The sequence below is a fragment of the Mangifera indica genome, chromosome 20 (assembly GCF_011075055.1).
Source record: "Mangifera indica cultivar Alphonso chromosome 20, CATAS_Mindica_2.1, whole genome shotgun sequence".
Taxonomy (NCBI): domain Eukaryota; kingdom Viridiplantae; phylum Streptophyta; class Magnoliopsida; order Sapindales; family Anacardiaceae; genus Mangifera; species Mangifera indica.
This window is the reverse complement of record NC_058156.1, coordinates 9,304,605-9,324,784: the sequence shown is the minus strand read 5'-3', so window position 1 is coordinate 9,324,784 and position 20,180 is coordinate 9,304,605. Positions and strand designations below refer to the sequence as shown.

The following is a 20,180-nucleotide window of genomic DNA, read 5'->3' as shown; positions in this document are numbered from 1 at the left end:
TTCACTAATCCATGCAACACTAAACTTAAGCTTAATTTAATAATAATCGAGTCTAATCCAACTTTACACAAATTGAGCATTAACTTATGAGCAACTTGATTCGTTTGTAATCCTAATTCAAACACCTCATGAATACTTGCATAACCATGAGCTAAAAGATAATTGCAAAGATTTTTAAATTAGCAAATAAGTTCTATTCTTCAAAGATTTTGTTCAAAACCCTTGGTCATAAATGAAGAAAGGAAAAAAAGATATCAATATATAAACATAAACATATCAAAAGGGTTAGACTGCCCACGACATAATCTAAACTGCCTTTTTTTGGCATAGTTGAAAGGGATACAATCCATTATTATATTTTGATAAACCAACATATAAAGATATGATCCAAAAATCCTTAGATCATACCATAGACCCTTCAATCCTAAGGGTTTGACTTGCCCAACCCCTTGGCACAGTGTGCTGTGTCAAAACCAACCCAACCCGACATGCCCACTGCCATCTTCATGCAAACATTTCCATTAAATGCTAATAATAAATATACAGAAGGCAACTTTTGCTAATCCAACTTCACTGGATCTTAGATTCATACAATCTGAAATGTCAATACAAATCTTGCATATAAGAAGCATGGATCTAAAGATGCAAACGAATTGAACTAAATAATGTTTGGTTGAACTCATTTCAAATACATGTATATAGACTATAGAGCTAACAAACATCAAACTTGATCTCCACTCAAGAAACAAACTCAAAAGCCAAACTCTTAAAAAAGGATTAAACAATATCAGCTAAACGTGCGACTGTTACACAATTATGATACATGATTTTCTGGAAATTGATCAAAAGTTGTAAATAGAAATTGGTTTGCATGAGAACTTAGATAATTTTTATTAGGTGTCACGGGCAAAGGAAAAAATACTTTGATTTGACAGCTTGAGCCTCAGGCATATTTTACAAGCAAAGTGATGTGAGAACTAACAGTCAGATTTCCTAAATGAATTGAACTTCCATCAATTATCATATACAAGCAAGAAAATGGGATCATAAAGATAACATTAACCAGAGAATCTAAAGATAAAGTTAAACACATCTTATATTGAGGCTTTCTTTTTGTTAACTCTTCAAGCAAAAACTTGGATTCTGCAGCAAAGTCAACTGGAGCAACAGCTCTAGCAGTTATCCTTTTTCTCTTCTCATTGTTGTATTCATGTTGAGTGACACTAACCCTAAAAGGATAAGGAACCCAAGTAATTTCCTTCAATTTCATTTAATATGAATTCTCTTCCACCTGAAAGAGACAATGTTATGAAATACCTGAAAAGCTAGTTTATGATTTTGGTACTTGGACTTTAGAGTTTAAAAGGAGAGCTCCAAATTGTCTACCTGTGACTTCAATTTTTCAAGCTCATCAACAGAGCACCCAATTATCTTTTCTGCCTCATCATTGAAGACAGAAATCCATGCTTCGCCGCTTTCCATCAGAAACTCCAACAACCATAATGTATCTGGAAAATGGAGCATAAAATTTTAGAAAAGGTGAAATTTGTTAAGTCCATTGAAGATTATTAATCTTCATGGCTTCCATATCAGGATGTCCCTCATCTTAAAACACACTCTTTATCATTTTTCTGGCATCCTTCACACCAATACCCATAACCCATTCCATCTGTCACCTTTTTGTTGCAAGTTTTGCAAGCACAGTACCACATAGTCTGATCAGGCTTGACAAGTCTAATGAATCCTCTGATGCTAAAATACACTGGCTGCAAAAGAGAAACAAATCCTCATTACAAAAGCTGCACATATTTTCATTTAATCATATAAAACCTGTTTCAAACCCAGGGAACTAGTCCAAATTTAGGCCAAATGGAATTCCAAGATAGTGTTGTTGAAAAGAACACAATGATCTTCATAATGTAAGGTTTTATTTTTTTTTAACAGATAAAGTAGTGAATCTTGTGATACCTTTTCTTCTCCCATCAATGGGTCACTTGCTATGTGAGAAAGGGTTACTCGATCAGAGTACATGGACCTTGCTCCAGTCTTGGTTGACGGACTGAAACCAGAGCCAATAGAGGCCATTGAAGTCCCTTTATCTTCAGTGTCAAACCTGCATAACAATAAGGATATAACTAAAATACTTGTATCAATAATGGAAAAACCAAGACAATCACTTGATTGATGCCAATTACTTACCAGGCTCTCAACTTATTTGCTTCTGGAATATCAGGATTGATCAGTACTGTGCTTCTGCTAAGTGCTGACAAAGATATGCCTGCAATAGCATACAAATAAAATTACAAATGACAACAGCTATTCCGTACAGAGTAATCCTATTTTCATTATCTTACATTCATCTTTAGACTACCTTGAAAATCACCTACTTTGAGAGATTTAATGGCTACCACGGGAGATTGATCAACCATATCAAGCAGTTCCTGGCCTACATTAGTTGCAAGCTCATTCCACAACAAGACAACTGTCCCCTTCCTGCAATTCAAGTACATTATTAATATATAACAATACCAGGCAAACAAAATACATCAAGCAAGACAAATGCACTCACGTCTCATCAGCAACGGTTATATCACGCTTTGGAACCATTTCATTGTTACTCTTCCTTCGAATGCTTATAGTCGGAGAAACACTCTGAACAACTCCAATAATATCTGGAAATGCACCATAGAAATTAGCTTCACATTAAGTAATACATGAAAAATTATATCAAGGGATCCATAGCTCCTACCAACTAGCTCATTTCCATTAACGTAAGGGCTAAACGCATCAATTTGAACAAATTTAAATTTTGTTTCAGGGATGAAGGTTTCTTCATTACTGGCCTCCTCCACCTCAGAATTCTCATTCAAGTTCATTCCGTAATCATTTTGCACTGTCTTGAATTGCTTGTTAGCGACCCTAAGAGAACCCTGAGAAATATAATACACCTTCCCCAATTGGAATTTGTCATAGAATTTCCTTGCAGCCTCATTGAACATTGAGGCTCAAATTTTGTACCCTACACCAAAGAATCGTTTTTATACCATCAGTCACATACTTTTTTTTAAAGTTCAAGTTATTATAATCTCACATGCACATGACTGCAATGGAAGAATTATTAAAGAAGATTAACTTTTAACTTACATCTTGATCCGTTAACTCTACATTAAAGACGCATCCTTCTCCTTTCGCATTCTTATAAGTACGCATGTTTTCTTTGCTTGTAACATGGACCTTTATTGTCCAATTGCCTTGGTAGGGATTCAAGGAAACAAGAGGATGAACTCTTCGGGTCATTGCCATTCAGGCAGCGGGAGCCACACTGAGATTTAGCAAATAAAACATCAACATTTGATAGCTTATGCCAAAACCCAACAGTAGATACGACATTCCGGTTATAAATTAAACAAAAAAAACTCACTTTCCACTCTGCTCGTGAATTATTTGAGCAGCAGATTTAGCAATTATTTCTTGTTTAGGCTTCACAACAATGCCAGCTCCTCCTCCTTTCACCTCACTCTTCACCTCAATTTCTTGTTTTGGCTTTAAAATTATACCAGCTTCCTGACAATTCACCTCACTCTTGATCTCCATTTCAAGTGCAGAATCCAACCTCTTCACATTTCGTTACAATCAAGTATCTGAAAACAATTAAACAAAATGAAACCCACATTAATTTAACCACAGAGTATTGCTTTATTCACGAACAATGTAAACAAAAAAATAACCCTAAACTGAAGCTTACTTTCCGATTTAGTTGGGATCTCATTGAGAGCATAATCGAGAATACGAATCAGACCCTTGTTCTGAATATTTCCTGAGACGACTTCTGATGATAAATTTGATGGCAAAATGCCTTTTACCCTCTTCTTCCCGTCACTAGCATTAAAGCTACAAACAAACCCGCATATTTGAATCAAGCTTCAAGAAATTAAACAATAACATATTCAAAATCTCTCCACCCTAGCTATACAAAATCAATATGAGCTCCAGATCTATCCTGACAATAAAACAATAAGAAAAAAAAAAAAAAACACACACACACACACACACCCAAATAAAATTAGCTTCAATAAAGGAGAAAAAAAAGATTTACATGTATCGGTTGCCAGCGAGCTTGAGATCTAAAACTTGGACGACGATCTCAGGGAGATCAGAGGACGAATTTGGAGACGGGTTTGATAATAAGATTGATATTGCATCTGGGGTTACAGTTTTTGCCATTTTATTTTACCTTTTACTCTCTTTCTCTGAGATTTGCGCTGGTTGTTGAGGCTTTGAATTTGGTAGATGAAAATGAATCAAAGGACAGAGTTTGATTTTGCATTGTCATGACTCTTTCTGGCGCCAGTACTGTGTGTTCTTTCTTATTTTAGTTTCCCGCTGAGACCGGAAAACGCAGTCTTTGGCGGCAAAACATTATTTGAAACATCTTTTGCTGTTTCCGGAGTCGGATACCGCCCGTTTTAGGCTCGGACCAGCCTGTATATTTGTTTTATCTTTTTTTTAACCTCGTTATTATGTTATATTTACGAGTTAGCCATTGACTTGATGGGCTTCGTATATTAGGTTTGAGCCCAATGTGGTGAGCATCCACTTAAATTTTGAACCTTTTCAAATAAATTTCAAACACAATTCGCGAACAATAAATGTTTACTCAGTTCTAAATATTCAAATAATATATTATTTTATAATTATTGGTTTTAAATTTAATAAAATTAGACATACATACTATAGATATATATTTAATATATGTTACTAAGTAATTAATGATTTTAAATTAAAAATAAAATAATATTCAATCAAATGATAACATACATAAATATATAACTATTTATATATTTAAAATGGGTATACATAATATTATATTTTTAAATAAAAGATAGGGAACATCCACCGTCTCTCAACCCTAAGGTCATAGGAGAAGCAATACAATTACTCCGAGATTGCACTCATGGTATGGAAGATAAGAAGAGGGCCCTCCTCCACAAACAAAAAAAGCTCATTATGCGAGTTGCCACCGTTGATGACCAGGAATTTAGAAGAGTTTGTTTGACAGACATATGATCTATGTGACTAATTATGTACATAAAACTGCATACACATAACATTACTCTTCACAAAATAGTTTTCTTCATTTTGGCACAATATATATATATATATATTATATATATATATATATATATATATATATATATATATTTTCTAGTTTTGAGTATTCAATTTAGTACTTTGATACTTTAATGATGTATTATTATGAAATTGGATTATACTTTATCTTTAATTTAAAATTATCATATGATGATATATCATCTGAGTATCTAATTGAATATGTATGGTAATATTGTTTCAGAAGAATGAATTTACACAATCTATTCTCAAATGAGTCCAATCCAAATTTTACAACTCAATATCTTCAACAAATCTCAGCTTGTATGAACCTTCACTCAATCATCAGTGTGACAAATTAAAGTATACCCATATCAGAATTCAATCAAACTGCAGAAAGCAAAAGACATAAAGAGCTAAAGAACCTAAAGCTTTGAATATAAATTAATCGCTTACTGCTAACATTGAACAAGAAACTGAAGATGCCTTTGGGTAGTTTCTGATTCATTGACTATTGCTTTCTTCAAATAATACTACAAACAAAATTTAGTCCTGACAAATACATTTGTGTACATTAATGTGTGAATTGCAAAGCATAGAGAAAATGCATCAGATTGTATGAACTAATCAACAAGAGAGAAGAGATTAATATATCTGCAAAAGCTACAAAAGAAAAAAATTGAGAAAAAAACAAAAACTTTGTTAGACAGAATTCAATTCTATTTAAGACCAAGCAATGAATATACATCCGGGGTTCCCCTAATACCCTTCTTCAGCAGATTGAGCAACAAGAGAAGCAAGAATACCGTTTCACCCGACCTGCAGCTTTGTTGTTTGCTTCAGGGCGCTGAGGTGGTGCTGGAGTCCCTGGTTCTGCTGCTTTGGGCATCTCGAGCTGCAATGATTGCTGTTTCTTCCCCCTTATTGATCCCCTTACTGACGTACTTTTGTCTTCGTCCGCTGTCAATCTGTATTTACAAGAAGCTCATTCAGGTTTACAATTATGGACATTGTCAATGATAGCAAATCAAGTGAAATGGCTTACATTGGAAATGCAAAGGATTTGGTGCTAGCATCGCGAGCAAGGGAAGAGTCCTCAGGGGGGAGAGATAATTTCAGTTTGTCATTGCTATCGTTTTCCCTTATGACCTCTCTCATTGTTGCAACTGCTGCAGCTTCAGTTGCTCCTAGGCTTAAATTCCCATGTGATGTCGCTGTTGGCGGCTGCATACTTGGGAGGTCAAATAAAGGCCCTGAAAATTGAATGTCACCTCCCATCCAGCTTAATTGATCTCTAGTGAAACTCATATTCCCCATATGAATGCTGAACAAGGATTCATTAGAAGCAATACTCCATTCTAGAGCATTAGATTTAGTTCTCGCAAACACATGAGATGGGATCCTATTAGGATCAACAGAGAGGTTGTCATCATCAGCTCGCGCCATCACCTGTGCCGGAGGAGATTCTGTTGCCAATTCATCATTTGGTTGCTCTAGCCTTGAACGAGAGCTGGTAGCAAAACCCTCTTCATTAATATCTAAAGCTAATTCAGTGCCATTAGCACCTGTTTTTGGCTCATTGGTGAGGTCTTCGTATGAAGAGGATGAGGGGGAGGAGAAGCTGCTACGTTCAACAGAAGTAGCAGTTTGATTCGCCTTCGATTCACTGCTAGTTTCACCCTCATGTCCAGATTCCATCATTCAAAATTCTGCTTAAATTCAGCTTCAAAGGGTCCAAAACCATGTCAAGGTACGAGAATTCTGGTCATGCTGCAAGATAAATGATCACACATCATAAACATAATTGCGAAAAAACTAAATATTTAGAGCGCCTTGTCTTAGATTTTCACAATGTAAGACAAGAAATCAGATTATGCGCACATTAATAAGCAAAATGTCCCCACCCACATACTCAAAAAAGAAAGAAGAGGAAGAAGAAGAAGAAATCACATGTTGAATCTACATTCTTCCCAATATTCACTATTTTGACCCCATTTTTGTTCTTCTTTTTAAGCTTTAAATGCAGAAATTCTCAGAAAAACACGTTTCAACAAGCAGGCACATGTTCAAAACACACACAAAGCACATCTTGACTCTACATTCTTCCCCATTATTCATTATTTTCCCCACTTTTTCTTCTTCTTTTTAAGCTTTAATTGCAGAAATTCTCAGTAAAACACATTTCAACAAGCAGGCACATGTTCAAAACACACACAAAGCACATCTTGACTTTACATTCTGCCACATCATTCATTATTTTGACCCCATTATTCTTCTGCTATTTGAACCCTAAATGCAGAAATCCTCGGAAATATGTATCTCAACAAGCAAGTGGATCAATGTTAAACATGCCCTCATAATCAAAATACAAACAAAGAACTCCACATTCTTCCCCATTATTCATTATTTTCATCCAATTTTTTCTTCTTCCATTTTTGAACTTCAAATGCAGAAATTCTCAGAAAATACATTTCAGCAAGCAGGTGGATCAATCCGAAACATGCCCACATCCTCAACACAAAAAAAATCACATCTCAACTGTACATTCGTCCCCTTATCAGAATTGAAAAGACATTACTTACAGGGAAGAGCGAGAGACCCCAGCTGAAGACAAAAAGAAACAAAAACAACAAGAGGGGGGATCCTCAGGGGGTTGTTGGCGTGCAGGCGATGGAATGAGGAAGAAAGAAGATTGCACAGAGATTGAGAAGAAATTTTTAAGGGCGAGGCATAGCCATAGGCATTTATCCCTCTCTTCTCCTCAAATTTTAACCAACTCTGTCTCTCCTTGGCGCCATCACCATAACTAACTTTTCCATCGCAAATAATATTCCAATTTTTAGTACCCTTCAACCGATTTTTATTATTTTTATTTTAATAAAATTATGTACACGACTTTTTATACATAAATAATAATGAGTCATTATATAAACTAATATTATTTTATTTTTAATTTTTAACTATTTAATCACATAATAATATATCGTTATTTATACTTAAAATTATGTACATACTCTACTCTTTTTAATTCTTACCAGATTTTTATTTGTATTTTAATTTGTTTACATATATTTGATTTATTTATTTTTTTAATATCCTACAATTTATAGAATTTCTATCTTTGTAAGCTTGTCCAATATCACATTTGTGTTTATTTTATTTTTAAAAAAGATTTTTAAAAAACAAATACTATTGTTAGTGAATTAATGTAAAGATTCTACCAACAAGAGAACGTTTGATTTGTGAAATGTTTTATTATCAAAATTGAAAGATTATATCGAAGATAAATTATATTGAGTATTTCTGAATATAAATTATTATTATATTTGATAAAATTTGATTAAAATAACTCAGTAGAAATAATTATTGTATTTAATTAGAGATAATAAAATAATACTAATATATTATTTTACTTAAATACTTTTAGGTATAATTATTCTAAAATATTTTTTATGTTATTTATTATATTAATTGAAAATTAGATTATTTTTACTTTAAAAAATTAATAAATAAAGATATAGGTACAATAAAATCAATATTATCTTTACAATCTTTTAATATCTAATGTAATAATCAAATTAACTCTTATATTACCAAACACATCATCATTGGTAATAGAAAATTACTGTAATATTTTATTACTTATAAAATAAAATAATATGAGTAATAAAAGATAAATTATCAGAGTAATATTTTATCTTACTTAACCAAACTCCCCTAAGAGGAATGTTCATTATTGGTGGACCCCAAAGGTTAGATTATTGGTATACTCCAAAAATTAGTAAAATTGGAGGAGTATTCTTAAGGTGGAGACCAGGGTTCAAGAACATGCATTACCATTATGGATGTTAAAAAATATATGAAAATTGAATCGAACTAAAAATTGAACTGAAAAATAGGTTACTTGAAAAACTGGTTTGAATATTAGTTCAAGATACATAAAAATTGATTTTTCTATTTGGTTACCAGTTTACTTAATTTTTAAAACCGATTAACCTAATTTTAAAAATTTGAATAAGAAACTAATAAAAAAAATTAAAAAATAATAAAAATAGGATAATCCCTTAAAATTTGATTCAAAACCAATTAACTAAAAATTCGATTTAGTTAATTAATATTTTCGGTTTAATTTGGTTTGGTTTATGATTTTTCCAAATAGAATATTCAGTTTGGTATGAAACATTTTCAAACCGGTTATGAACACCCCTATCTCTATCTTTATTAGCGAAACCTTGAATTATCCGACCTACTGATTGTGGGCCTAGGATTCGATTTACAACTCAAAAGTTTTCATCTAATATTATAATATTAATATTTTTTAATGAAAATTTGACAAAATAACAATACCGAAATTTAATTTGTCATGATAATAAGAGACGACTCTAACATGTTAGATCAATAATAGAGCTAGTAGAGGGGTTAATAGACATACGTATTATTGACGCAATAATTCATTATTGAATTTTCCTACACCAAAATTATTAAAGGTTACCTTTCCCGTCTACGTATCGAATTAAGTAAACTCACTTGAGTTATGGTCTATGACCTCTCATCAATGTGCTATATATAGGGTTTTCATGCAATCAAACATTAAAATTTCATAACATACAATGGAATAAACATAAAAATTTGCACAAAGTTGGTTCTCTAGAATAAAAGGGCAATTATGTACGTAAAATAGAAAGGTAGACAATTCAATACTTACATTTAGCGGCTCTTTCTCTTCAAATCAATTCTTAATTCATTTGTATGAAAGTGCTTTCTCTATTATCTAAATGAGGCACTAATTGCCCACACCTAAGTTTTACGACAACAAGGGGACATACATGCGTTAGCCCATGATGATTGGATTAAGTATATTGAAGGAATTAAGAGAAGAAATTGAAAGAACTTTTTTCCCCTTGAGAGAAAGAGTGGCAAGTAGAAAGAGACTATGAAGAAAATAAAATGTCCATAAGTGTGGCTAGGGTTATGTTATAAATTTATATAATAACCCTAATAGCTCTTCATTGGGTATTTGCTTAATTGACCAAATCATTTAATTAATATTAATAGAACCTTTAATTATTTTTTAAATATTTCAAACATAACTTTAAATATCTAAATTTACTATGATTCATACATTGCCCTTTTCAGCATAATCATGCACTACATTTAATCTTATATGTCATAAATAATCGTACATGTTTTTCGTACAATCGTCGTCAAAGTTTATATTCTAGTTGATAAACAATTGCTTGAGTTTTATACACGGTCGTTCAACATGTATAAAACTTTAATTTCATGTCTATCATGACCCTTTTTGTCTTTGAAACTATCATTCCTATGCATTTGGAACGAGAATTTTGACTGCCTTTGTCAGATTTTTTTACACCAAACCAAATCCTAAGGTCTCTAAAGTATTTAAGGGCTACGAAACATAATAAAACACAGCCACATTTACAAATCAAAAAGCAAATGTCATGCTCATTCTAAGTTACTCAAATTAAATATCACCTTAACACAGTAACAAATATGTGGATTTTTATACAAATTAGCCTAACCATAAACTCTAATCCAACTTCCCTTAAGATTTAAAAAACCTTACAACATAACATACCAATACTGTATTATTTCATAAATCATAAGTTTTGGCCCTTACTAGAAATAGTCTTTCGCATATAAGAATATCTATCTTCATACGTTCATTTCAAACATACCAAATCATCTAGTATATATAAATACATATTTTGGGCTTCATTACATCTCAAATTACAAATCATAAACACAAAATTGGAATCCAACTTGGTTTCTCGTGAGAAGAAATTCTATATCGATTCCTCTTTTTTTTTTTTCAAAGAAAAGATCTCTTACCATTGTCGAAAATCTCTTTAAACATTAGAGAATCAGAGTATTAAGATTATGAGATAATGATAATTGAAACAAAAATGATGGATAATAACCTTATTTTACAATTACAAGTTTTATATAATTTTTTTAAAATATAATTATTTAAACAGGTGTTCATTTGAGTGAACGACCGTTTTTCTTTTAAAATTTTTTTACTTGGCACATTATTTACTTTCCTACATAATATCACATGAAAGGATATGCACCCTTAATACATAGTCATTCATTAGTCTTAAAATTCGCAATTAAACACTTAGGCCAATTTTAAAGCATACTCAACAACCTTAAATAAACTAAAAATGGTAGAATTGACCTTAATGGGTGTTACAACATTGTGGTCAAGGGGCTACTATCACCTGCTTGTACAATTTGTCATTGGTAAGTATATGGCAAGCAAACTTAGTGCCAAGGGCTTTAGCCTTTGCTTTGCTTTTAAGTAGTATTTCATCTTTGAGATATGTGATGCTGGGGTACATCCTTTGTTGAAGCATATCGAGCCAAATCATCAACATGGGCATTTTTCCCCTTAGGGACGTGCTAAATTTTGTAATGCTCAAAGGACTCAAGGGTGGTCCTTGCCTTCTCTAAACAGGATCCCACCTCCTCGCACTTGAAAATCGCCTATTATTTGGAACAAAACTAGCTGGGAATCAGTAAAAATGTTGAATCATTTTCCCCTTATCTCTTTGGTAAGTCAAAGTCGCACGGGGAGTACTTGGTATTTAGCCTTGTTTTTAGAGGCTTTAAATCCAAACGTGAGGGTGTAATGGAATTGTTGGCCCTTGGGGCTAATCAAGAGTACACCTGCTCCAAGGTTGTGAGGGAGATGGGTCCACCATGCACGGACTTCAATGCCTCTACATCACTTTGTTGATCGCTTTTCGAGGTTGTGAACCAAAAAGCTGATTGCATCCTTGCTTTTTAGCAATACCTTTCTTAGGCACATTTGGAAGAGCCTTCGATATGTGGCTCCTAATAATTTATGCTTCCAGGGTTGACTTCATTAGAGAGGCATTCCCACCATCCAATATGGCCTCAAGTTTACATGGAAAACATTGGTCTGGTGATGAGGTACGGCAAGTCTATCACGTGAATTATCCTCGATACATTAGATATAGGATAAACCCTTTGCTTTGTAGAGTACTTGATATTATCTCTTTAAAATATTTTATAATATGAATATTTTTTTATTTATATCAAATTATATCATAAAATTTATATCGTATATCAAAAAATAATTATAATTATAAGTGAAATTATGATAATCCTTAACTCTTTTTTTATGTTTTTTTTTTTGAATGAGACTATGTTATTTTTCATCTTGATTTATAGACTAATATATCATCTATCTACTAATATTAGTCATCTCGTAGGTGGCATATATGTAAGTTTCTTTGAAAAAAAAAAAGGTTTTTTCATCGTATAATTAATCTATTCAAGATGAGGCCTAGGGTTGGACTCATATGCCCATTGAACATTCAATACATGAAAAATTCAAAGAAATTTTGACAAAAGAAAAAAGTGAAACACACCTAACCCAACATAAGTTTAATAATAAAATACTTTAAAATTATTTACTTATTATTATTTTATAGCCGGTCACCCCATCAATCAAATTTTGACTTTGACCGAGGTAAGATGGCATGTGGTACTTTATATATTAAACGAAGCTATATGGTATCAATACATGTTGTGTCATTATACATGTATCGTGTAAGAAAAGATACGAATCGAAACAAATTTAACTACTATTTAATTTAAATTTGGTTTAAATAGAGAATATTTTGATTTAAATTTATCAAATTAATAGTAAAAAAAGTTAAAATTTGATTTAAATAAAAATAGTTTGATTTAAATTTATAGCTCAAGTATATAATTTAAATTTGTAGATTAAATTTTTGACTCATTGATAAAATGATATTGATTAATAATTATTTAACATAATTTGAATCAAGTCACAAGTAAAGTTTAAATCGAACCAAGTAATCTATCTATCTTATTTGAGAGTCAAATCGAACTGAATTCTTCTTAATTCGAGTTTGACTCAATTTTAAAACTAATTAAATCTCTAAACTCAAACTTGATTAATATTCGAAATAAATAAATTTGAACAAATAAAATCAAATCTAACTAAATTTTGAGTCTGAGCTAACTTGATTCAAGTTTAATATTAATATTATATAATTAAATATTATTTTATTTTTAATATAGAATTATTTAATAATATATATATATATATATATATATATATATATATATATATATATATATAATTTTATTATTATATTATAATTAACGTATTAAGTGATCTCACATCAATAGGATAAATTCACATTAAGACTAAAATGGGATTTAAAAATAGGCCAAAAGACATATTCGCACCCATGGTTTGATGATTTTCTAATGGAACCCAGAAACTTTTATAAATCCAAAATACCGCCCATTAAGTGTTAAAATTAACAGTTTCTGATAGCTGTAAATATAAATAACTATTTTACTCTTTATCTATTAAAATAATCAAAATATCTTTTAAATTATAATAACTATTTTACCCTTATCAACTGACAACCAAAATACCTTCAAATTTTAATTATTAATTTATTAAATTAATTTAAATTACCAATTATAATGACTATTTTACCCTCAAATTTTGTTTTATTAGTGCGAATTAGAGAAAGAAATGTAAAAAGAGGACAATCAATTTGAATTACAGAGGAGTAAAAATTGATTTTTAGGTTTAATATATGGCATGAATTGTTTGATTACAGTTTCATACTGGACTTTTTCCATGCATGGAAATGCAAAAATGTGGGAATTGAACTCTCTATGGAGGTGTACCTAGAAATACAACAAAAGCGGAAAATCAGAATGCAACATGAAATCTAGCAACCGTTGTTACTAAAGTCCGCACGATCAAACCGTTACCATTGTCGTAGTTGTTTTAAAAGTTCTTATAAACTGTCCACAAAATGAACGAGCTACGTTAGAGAGTTTTTTATGATGTCTAAGATATTGTCGTCGTTGTTGTTGTTATCACCGTAATCATTATGATCGTTGTCACCATCGTTGGCGGTTGTTTCACAAATTTATGATTGAAAAACGGAGCAAAACTATCTTAGAAAGTAATAGACTTGCTTTCATTTTTTATTTTTTTAATTTTTGTTTACCATTCACACTTATCATTTGTTAATAAATGAATATAAAAATTTGAAACATTAATTAAAATAGTTTTTTTTTTTGTTTTTTATACATATATAACTATATTTGTTTATTATATAAATATAGTCATTTTTTAATTTGATTTTACCTTTAAAAAAATTTTAAAATTTGGGATGGGCTAGGTGGGTTAGTCAGATAACCAAGCATTCAGCTAGCCAACTTTTAAAAATAAATTAATTGGTCGGGTGTTTAGTTGATTGACCAACCACCTGATTAACTAATTTTTTAAAAATAAATTGATTTGTTGGGTGTTTAGTCAGCTATCCAGTCATCCAATCGATCTTCCCACCATCAAAATTACTGAAAAATAAGTTATTTTCATTTCATTTTACCTTATATCTTAGTTTAATTGGATAAACATGTGAGTTTTATGTCTTAATTGAATAAATTTATATTTAACTGGATAAATCCTGATTAGGTAAATATAAAATTTAAAAATATTTTATATTTTATATTATATGTGTATAAAAAAAAATGACTATCTATACTTGTAAGGGAAAAAAAAAACTATTTTAATTAATATTCCAATTTTTTTCCCCCACATTTTTCAATTATCTTGGTTAAATTATAAAAGAACCCTCCACGTTTTGAGATTTCATTGGCTACATTAATTCAAATGATCTGCTATAGCATTGAAGCGCAGTGCTTTGACTTTCAGTAGAACACGTGTCCAATTAACAGTCTGCCACGGCTGCATTTATCCATAAATCGCCGCTTAAGGTCGTCAACACGCCAAAACTTTGGATAACGTGAAAGGCTCTTTCCACGTGTCGCAAAAGGTGGAGATAACATAACTTTGGCCAATTTGGGTGGTAATTTGGGTTTATAAAAGTTTTCCGGTATGATTTGGTAAAACATCAAACCATGGGTGGGGAAAAAGAAAGAAATGACGTGGCTGAAAACGCGTGAAAGGAATCCCAAACATCATTGGACTAAATGTAAAATAAAAAAAATAAAAGTTAAACCTAGAAAAAAATGTCAAAATAATTGATATGACCGTTACACTGGCCTGCTGAATTCGATAGATGGCGAATCTGCCGGCAATACCCTTTTTTTTTTTTAACAATAAATTTTATTTAAATTGAATAATTATAATTAGTTAAAATTAATGAATAAATATTAGATTAATAATTAATTTTAACTCGTTAAATTAGATAAATTAAAATTTTGATTTTAATATATTATTAAAAAGATTTAAACCCATATTTCTGAACTTTCTGTTTATCCTTCAAACTCTCCAGAGGGTGATAACACTCTATTTTACACATTCGATTGTACCCTTCTTTCACCAAATGGGATTGGGGTTAGGGTAAAGAGAGATTGATAATTTTATGTTAAATATAGGATTTTTACAAGGCCAAACGACTATTTCCCACCCAAGGTATGCTGTAATGACAAGTTTCCCCCCTTTAACTATGGAAATACCAAACACCCACCCATGGCCAGTTAAATTTAACGGGGTTAAGGGTAAAATTGTCATTTTCTCTATAATATTAAAAAATAAACTAAAATATAATTTCCTTTTGCCCCCCTAAAGTTTGAAAACAAAAATTTTCCCCCAGCCTAAGTTTAAGAAAATGGCAGTTTCACCCTAGGGTTTGGTTTTGAAATCTCCGGCGACCTCTCCGGCTCCGTTGCCGACGGCTTCTCCCTCCCGAAGAATCCTCTCCTTCCGGTGATCGGTTTCCTCCCATTTGGAGGTCCGATCGTCGCCGAAAAAGCGGTGGGAGACGAAGAACTTCGTCGGGGAAGACGACTCTTCGTCTTCCCCGACGAAGTTCTTCGTCTCCCACCGCTTTTTCGGCGACGATCGGACCTCCAAATGGGAGGAAACCGATCACCGGAAGGAGAGGATTCTTCGGGAGGGAGAAGCCGTCGGCAACGGAGCCGGAGAGGTCGCCGGAGATTTCAAAACCAAACCCTAGGGTGAAACTGCCATTTTCTTAAACTTAGGCTGGGGGGAAATTTTTTTTTTCAAACTTTAGGGGGGCAAAAGGAGATAAAATTTTCAGGCGTTAGGGTTCTGTTAAATTTAACTGGCCATGGGTGGGTGTTTGGTATTTCCATAGTTAAAGGGGGGAAACTTGTCATTACAGCATACCTTGGGTGGGAAATAGTCGTTTGGCCTTTTTACAACTGAAATGTAAAATTTATTGTCTTTAATGCAGGGGGGAGGGGGGGTAGGGGTTTGTGGAACTGATATAATTTAATAACTTCAAAGTGTTTGAGTGATACATCTGATCAGTTTTCTATTTGATGATTTCTGGAAAAAAAAAATGATAATTTTATGTTAAATATAGGATTTTTTACAACTGAAATGTAAAATTTATTGTCTTTAATGCAGTAACTGAAACATGAAATGTGTAATTCTTCAGAGTTGAAGTCTTTGCATGAATAGAGTGATTATACAGTATATACTCATATGGGGTTTTTATATTATTGACTGTTGAAAGTTTTGAAGATGATATTATTATTTTTTAAATTTTTTATAATGCATTTTGGGGTTGACGGAGAGCCTTTTTCGCTTCCTTAATTGTGTAGGCAAGCGATCACCTTTTGACCTTACTTGATGCGCAAGCCCTTTAGAATAGGACTTGTGAGTTGTGAGACTGTTGTCTACTGACTTGGATTACTTGTTAAGGTTTGAAAGTTGATGGTTGGTCCAAGAGGAAACTACAGAGCAAAAAGGGCTTGCGGGCGCTCACATTTTTCCACAATCATGAAATTACATTACAAGTTCTCCTCCTCTCAGATTTAAAGTTTTGAGCTTTTCGATAGTTTCTGATCTTCTTTTTATTTTGCATCTTCCTCTTATTTTTACCTCCCCAAGACTCCAATTTCATGAGAGGGAATTATTGTTGTTCTTTTCATTCTTTTTTTGTTTTTTAAACTCTTGTTGACTTTCTTTGTTGGTGTTTTATTCTGTGTTTATTTGATCTCAATGGGTTCTTTGTTGGCAGATTGATCTGAATTTTTATTCTGTCTTCTTTTCATAAGGGTTCTTTTCATTTTCTATTGCTGGAAGGATGAGCTAAAATTGGTGAGAGAGGAAAGAGGCAGGAGCGGTTTTGTGTTGGTGATTTGAGTTTCCTTCTTGGTCAAATCTTCAATGGATTCTTGAGTTTTGAGGTTCAATCTGTACAACTTTATCCTTGTTTGATCAGTTTTCTTAGTAAAAAAAAAACGTGTAAATCTTCATTTGACAGTTTTAATTTAAGGCAGAATTGTGACTCAAGTAAAAGTTTCAATTTATGCCCATTGGAGAGTTTTGGTTTGTTATTGTTTCTTGTATTATGTTGATGTTTTTATACTTCATATTTATTCCTGCTGTCAACAACTGAGAACACTTTAACTTCTATTTCCTTTCTGTTTCTTTTTTTCGTTTTCATTATTTTGGACGGTATAGTTTCTTCTTTAAGGGATCTAGAATACTATATTGCTTTTGCCAGTAGTACCTAAATCCCTTTTCTGTAATTCATCTCAAAAAGGATCTGTGACTGGATTCTTTTTAATCTTTAGTCCCTATTTTTTTGCCCTTTCTGATCAGCTGATTTGACTTGTAGATTTCTAACTTGTGTTTGTAAATTTGCAAACACTGAGTAGAGGTTTCTGCTTCTGTAGTTAAATCCAGCAATTTGTTGCAATCGTAATCTCCTCAATCTGGTCTAAATTGTATTTCTCAGAAGTAAATCTAAGAGTTGGTTCGGCAAAAACTGGATTTTTGAGTGAGTAGGCCTTTGCCTTGAGTTTGTTTCGGGGAGTGTTTGAGGTTTTTACAATACTTCTGTTTGCTTTACTTTTTGATATGGCTGGTTATCAGCACATGATTCCCAACCATGAAGGAGACCAGCACTTGCTCGCTGCTGCTCACCATGTTTTGAAGGCGTTAGGAACATTTAAGAATTTGAGTGATGAAATGAGAAAACTCCTTATTGATCTCGATGGACACTTGTCCAAAATGACTGGAAACATGGAAGTCATGGAAGGGGAATTTGTTGCGGTTCAGGAACAATTCAAATCTGCTGAGAGTAGGATCTTGCGCTGGGAGTCAAATCAAACAATGATATGGGATACAGGCACTGAGGAAGTTGCTGACTATATAGGGGCTATTGAGGAAATCCAAACACTGATTGAAAGTTTAAGAAGATTGTCTGTGAATGGAAATGGAAAGCAGAAAGAAATACTTTCCCAAGCTAATAGTGCACTGCAGACGGCGATGTTGAGGCTTGAGGGAGAGCTAATCCACATTCTTGTTGAGCATAAACAACACTTTGATCCAGAATATGTGTCTTTTCATTCTTGTCCAGATGTTGTTTATGATGAGTCATTTGTTTCAGTTGTGGATGAATCTTCCCAGAGGGTTAACAGTGGCATTGTATCTGGAGAATATATTGTAGACTTGGTTAAACCTGATGCAATTCTTGATATCAAAGCCATTGCAAATGTAATGTTTACTGCCAACTATGATCTGGAATTCTGTGAGGCTTACATTGGTGCCAGGAAAGATGCATTGGCTGAATACTTTGTCATTCTTGAAGTGGAGAAGTTTAGCATTGAAGATGTGCTGAAAATGAAGTGGTATACCTTGAGTGCTGAGATCAAGAAATGGAACTGGGCTATGAAGATCATTATTCGGGTCTATCTAGCTAGTGAGAAACATTTATGCAACAAGATTTTGGGAGAGTATGGAACTACTAGCTCGTTTTGCTTTGTTGAGATTGCAAAGGCATCCTTATTTTGCCTATTGAATTTTGGGGAAGCTGTAGCAATGACATCTGTTCGGCCAGAAAAATTGTTTCGCTTGCTGGACATGTATGAGGTTCTCGGGGATCTTCTCTTGGATATAGATGGTTTGTTATGTGAAGAGGCTGGTGCTTATATTAGGATTGAGTTCCATGAGCTTCTTAGAAAACTGGGCTATTCTGCAAAGGCTGCATTTTCAGAACTTCAGATTGCCATAGCTTCAAACATATCACTAAAGCCTTTCCCTCAGGGTGGGATTCATCCCCTCACAAGGTATGTTATGAACTACATCAAGACTCTCTCCTTATATGGTGAATCCCTCAACTCGATTCTTGTGGACCAAGATACGGATCACACAAATGCAGTTGTTGAGACAATGAGTGAGCAAGAAGTATCTTCAGTAACTTTTTGTCCTTTGGCTTGTCATCTTCGGTCAGTTACTTCTACTCTACAATGCAACCTTTTTGACAAATCCAAACTATACAAAGAGGAGGGCCTACGCCATATCTTTCTAATGAATAATATCCATTACATGGTTGAAAAGGTTAAGGGTTCTGACCTCAAGCTTTTCTTTGGTGATGAATGGATCCGAAAGCATAATGGGAAATTCCAGCAGCATGCAACGAGCTATGAGAGAGCCACATGGGGTTCAGTACTTTCTTTTATCAGCGATTGCCCACACTCAAATACCTTCTTTGAGGGAACTCCTAAAGAAAGGTGCAGGAGATTCAATCTTGCTTTTGAGGAGGTATACAAAAGCCAAACTCAATGGTCTATCCCAAATTCTCAGCTTAAGGAAGATCTACGAATCTCAAGCTCCCTTAAGGTGATCCATGCATATAGAACGTTTCTGGGGAGAAACCATATCAGTGACAAGTACATCAAGTACTCTGTAGATCATGTGGAATCGTTGCTCTTGGATTTTTTTGATGGATCAACAAGATCATTAAGCAGTTCACAAAAGAGGTAACTGCTCAACAGCTTCATTTTTTAGTCATTATCCTCCGTTTCATATTGCAGTTGTATGATTTCGCAAAGATTTCCATTGATGTATATGTAGTTGTAATTATCATATTTGTACTCAGAATGTTAAAGTAGAACTTGGCTGTAGTTTTGTTTCAACTAGCAAGTTTTTCTTCCTGTAATATAACACTCACTTTCTTTGCCTTAGTTTTTTACATGGCTTTGAATAAAATGATATCCTTTCAACTTTCTTCTCA

The 20,180-nt window shown here is 32.9% G+C and overlaps 2 protein-coding genes and 1 pseudogene across 2 annotated transcripts; 1 reads left to right on the top strand and 2 right to left on the bottom strand.

The window, feature by feature from the left end:
- Positions 1-862: 862 nt before the first annotated feature.
- On the bottom strand, positions 863-4,419 carry LOC123204855 (annotated as a pseudogene).
- Positions 4,420-5,611: 1,192 nt separating this feature from the next.
- On the bottom strand, positions 5,612-7,906 carry LOC123204938. Its single transcript, XM_044621755.1, has 3 exons — positions 7,692-7,906; positions 6,155-6,879; positions 5,612-6,077 (listed from the first exon to the last, which is right to left on the bottom strand). The coding sequence occupies exons 2-3, from the start codon at positions 6,808-6,810 to the stop codon at positions 5,882-5,884; spliced, it is 852 nt and encodes a 283-aa protein (XP_044477690.1). The 5' UTR covers positions 6,811-6,879; positions 7,692-7,906; the 3' UTR covers positions 5,612-5,881.
- An 8,825-nt stretch (positions 7,907-16,731) lies between these two features.
- Positions 16,732-20,180, top strand: LOC123204668 (exocyst complex component EXO70E2-like). Its single transcript, XM_044621448.1, has one exon. The coding sequence runs from the start codon at positions 18,023-18,025 to the stop codon at positions 19,928-19,930; it is 1,908 nt and encodes a 635-aa protein (XP_044477383.1). The 5' UTR covers positions 16,732-18,022; the 3' UTR covers positions 19,931-20,180.

What these genes read in the sequence shown, in the direction of transcription:
- LOC123204668 (XM_044621448.1), top strand. Translation starts at nt 18,023, where the DNA reads ATGGCTGGTTATCAGCACATGATTCCCAACCATGAAGGAGACCAGCAC.
- LOC123204938 (XM_044621755.1), bottom strand. Translation starts at nt 6,810, where the DNA reads ATGATGGAATCTGGACATGAGGGTGAAACTAGCAGTGAATCGAAGGCG. An exon ending in AAATCCTTTGCATTTCCAAT is followed by an intron (nt 6,078 to 6,154) that starts GTAAGCCATTTC and finishes TTGTAAATACAG; the next exon opens with ATTGACAGCGGACGAAGACA.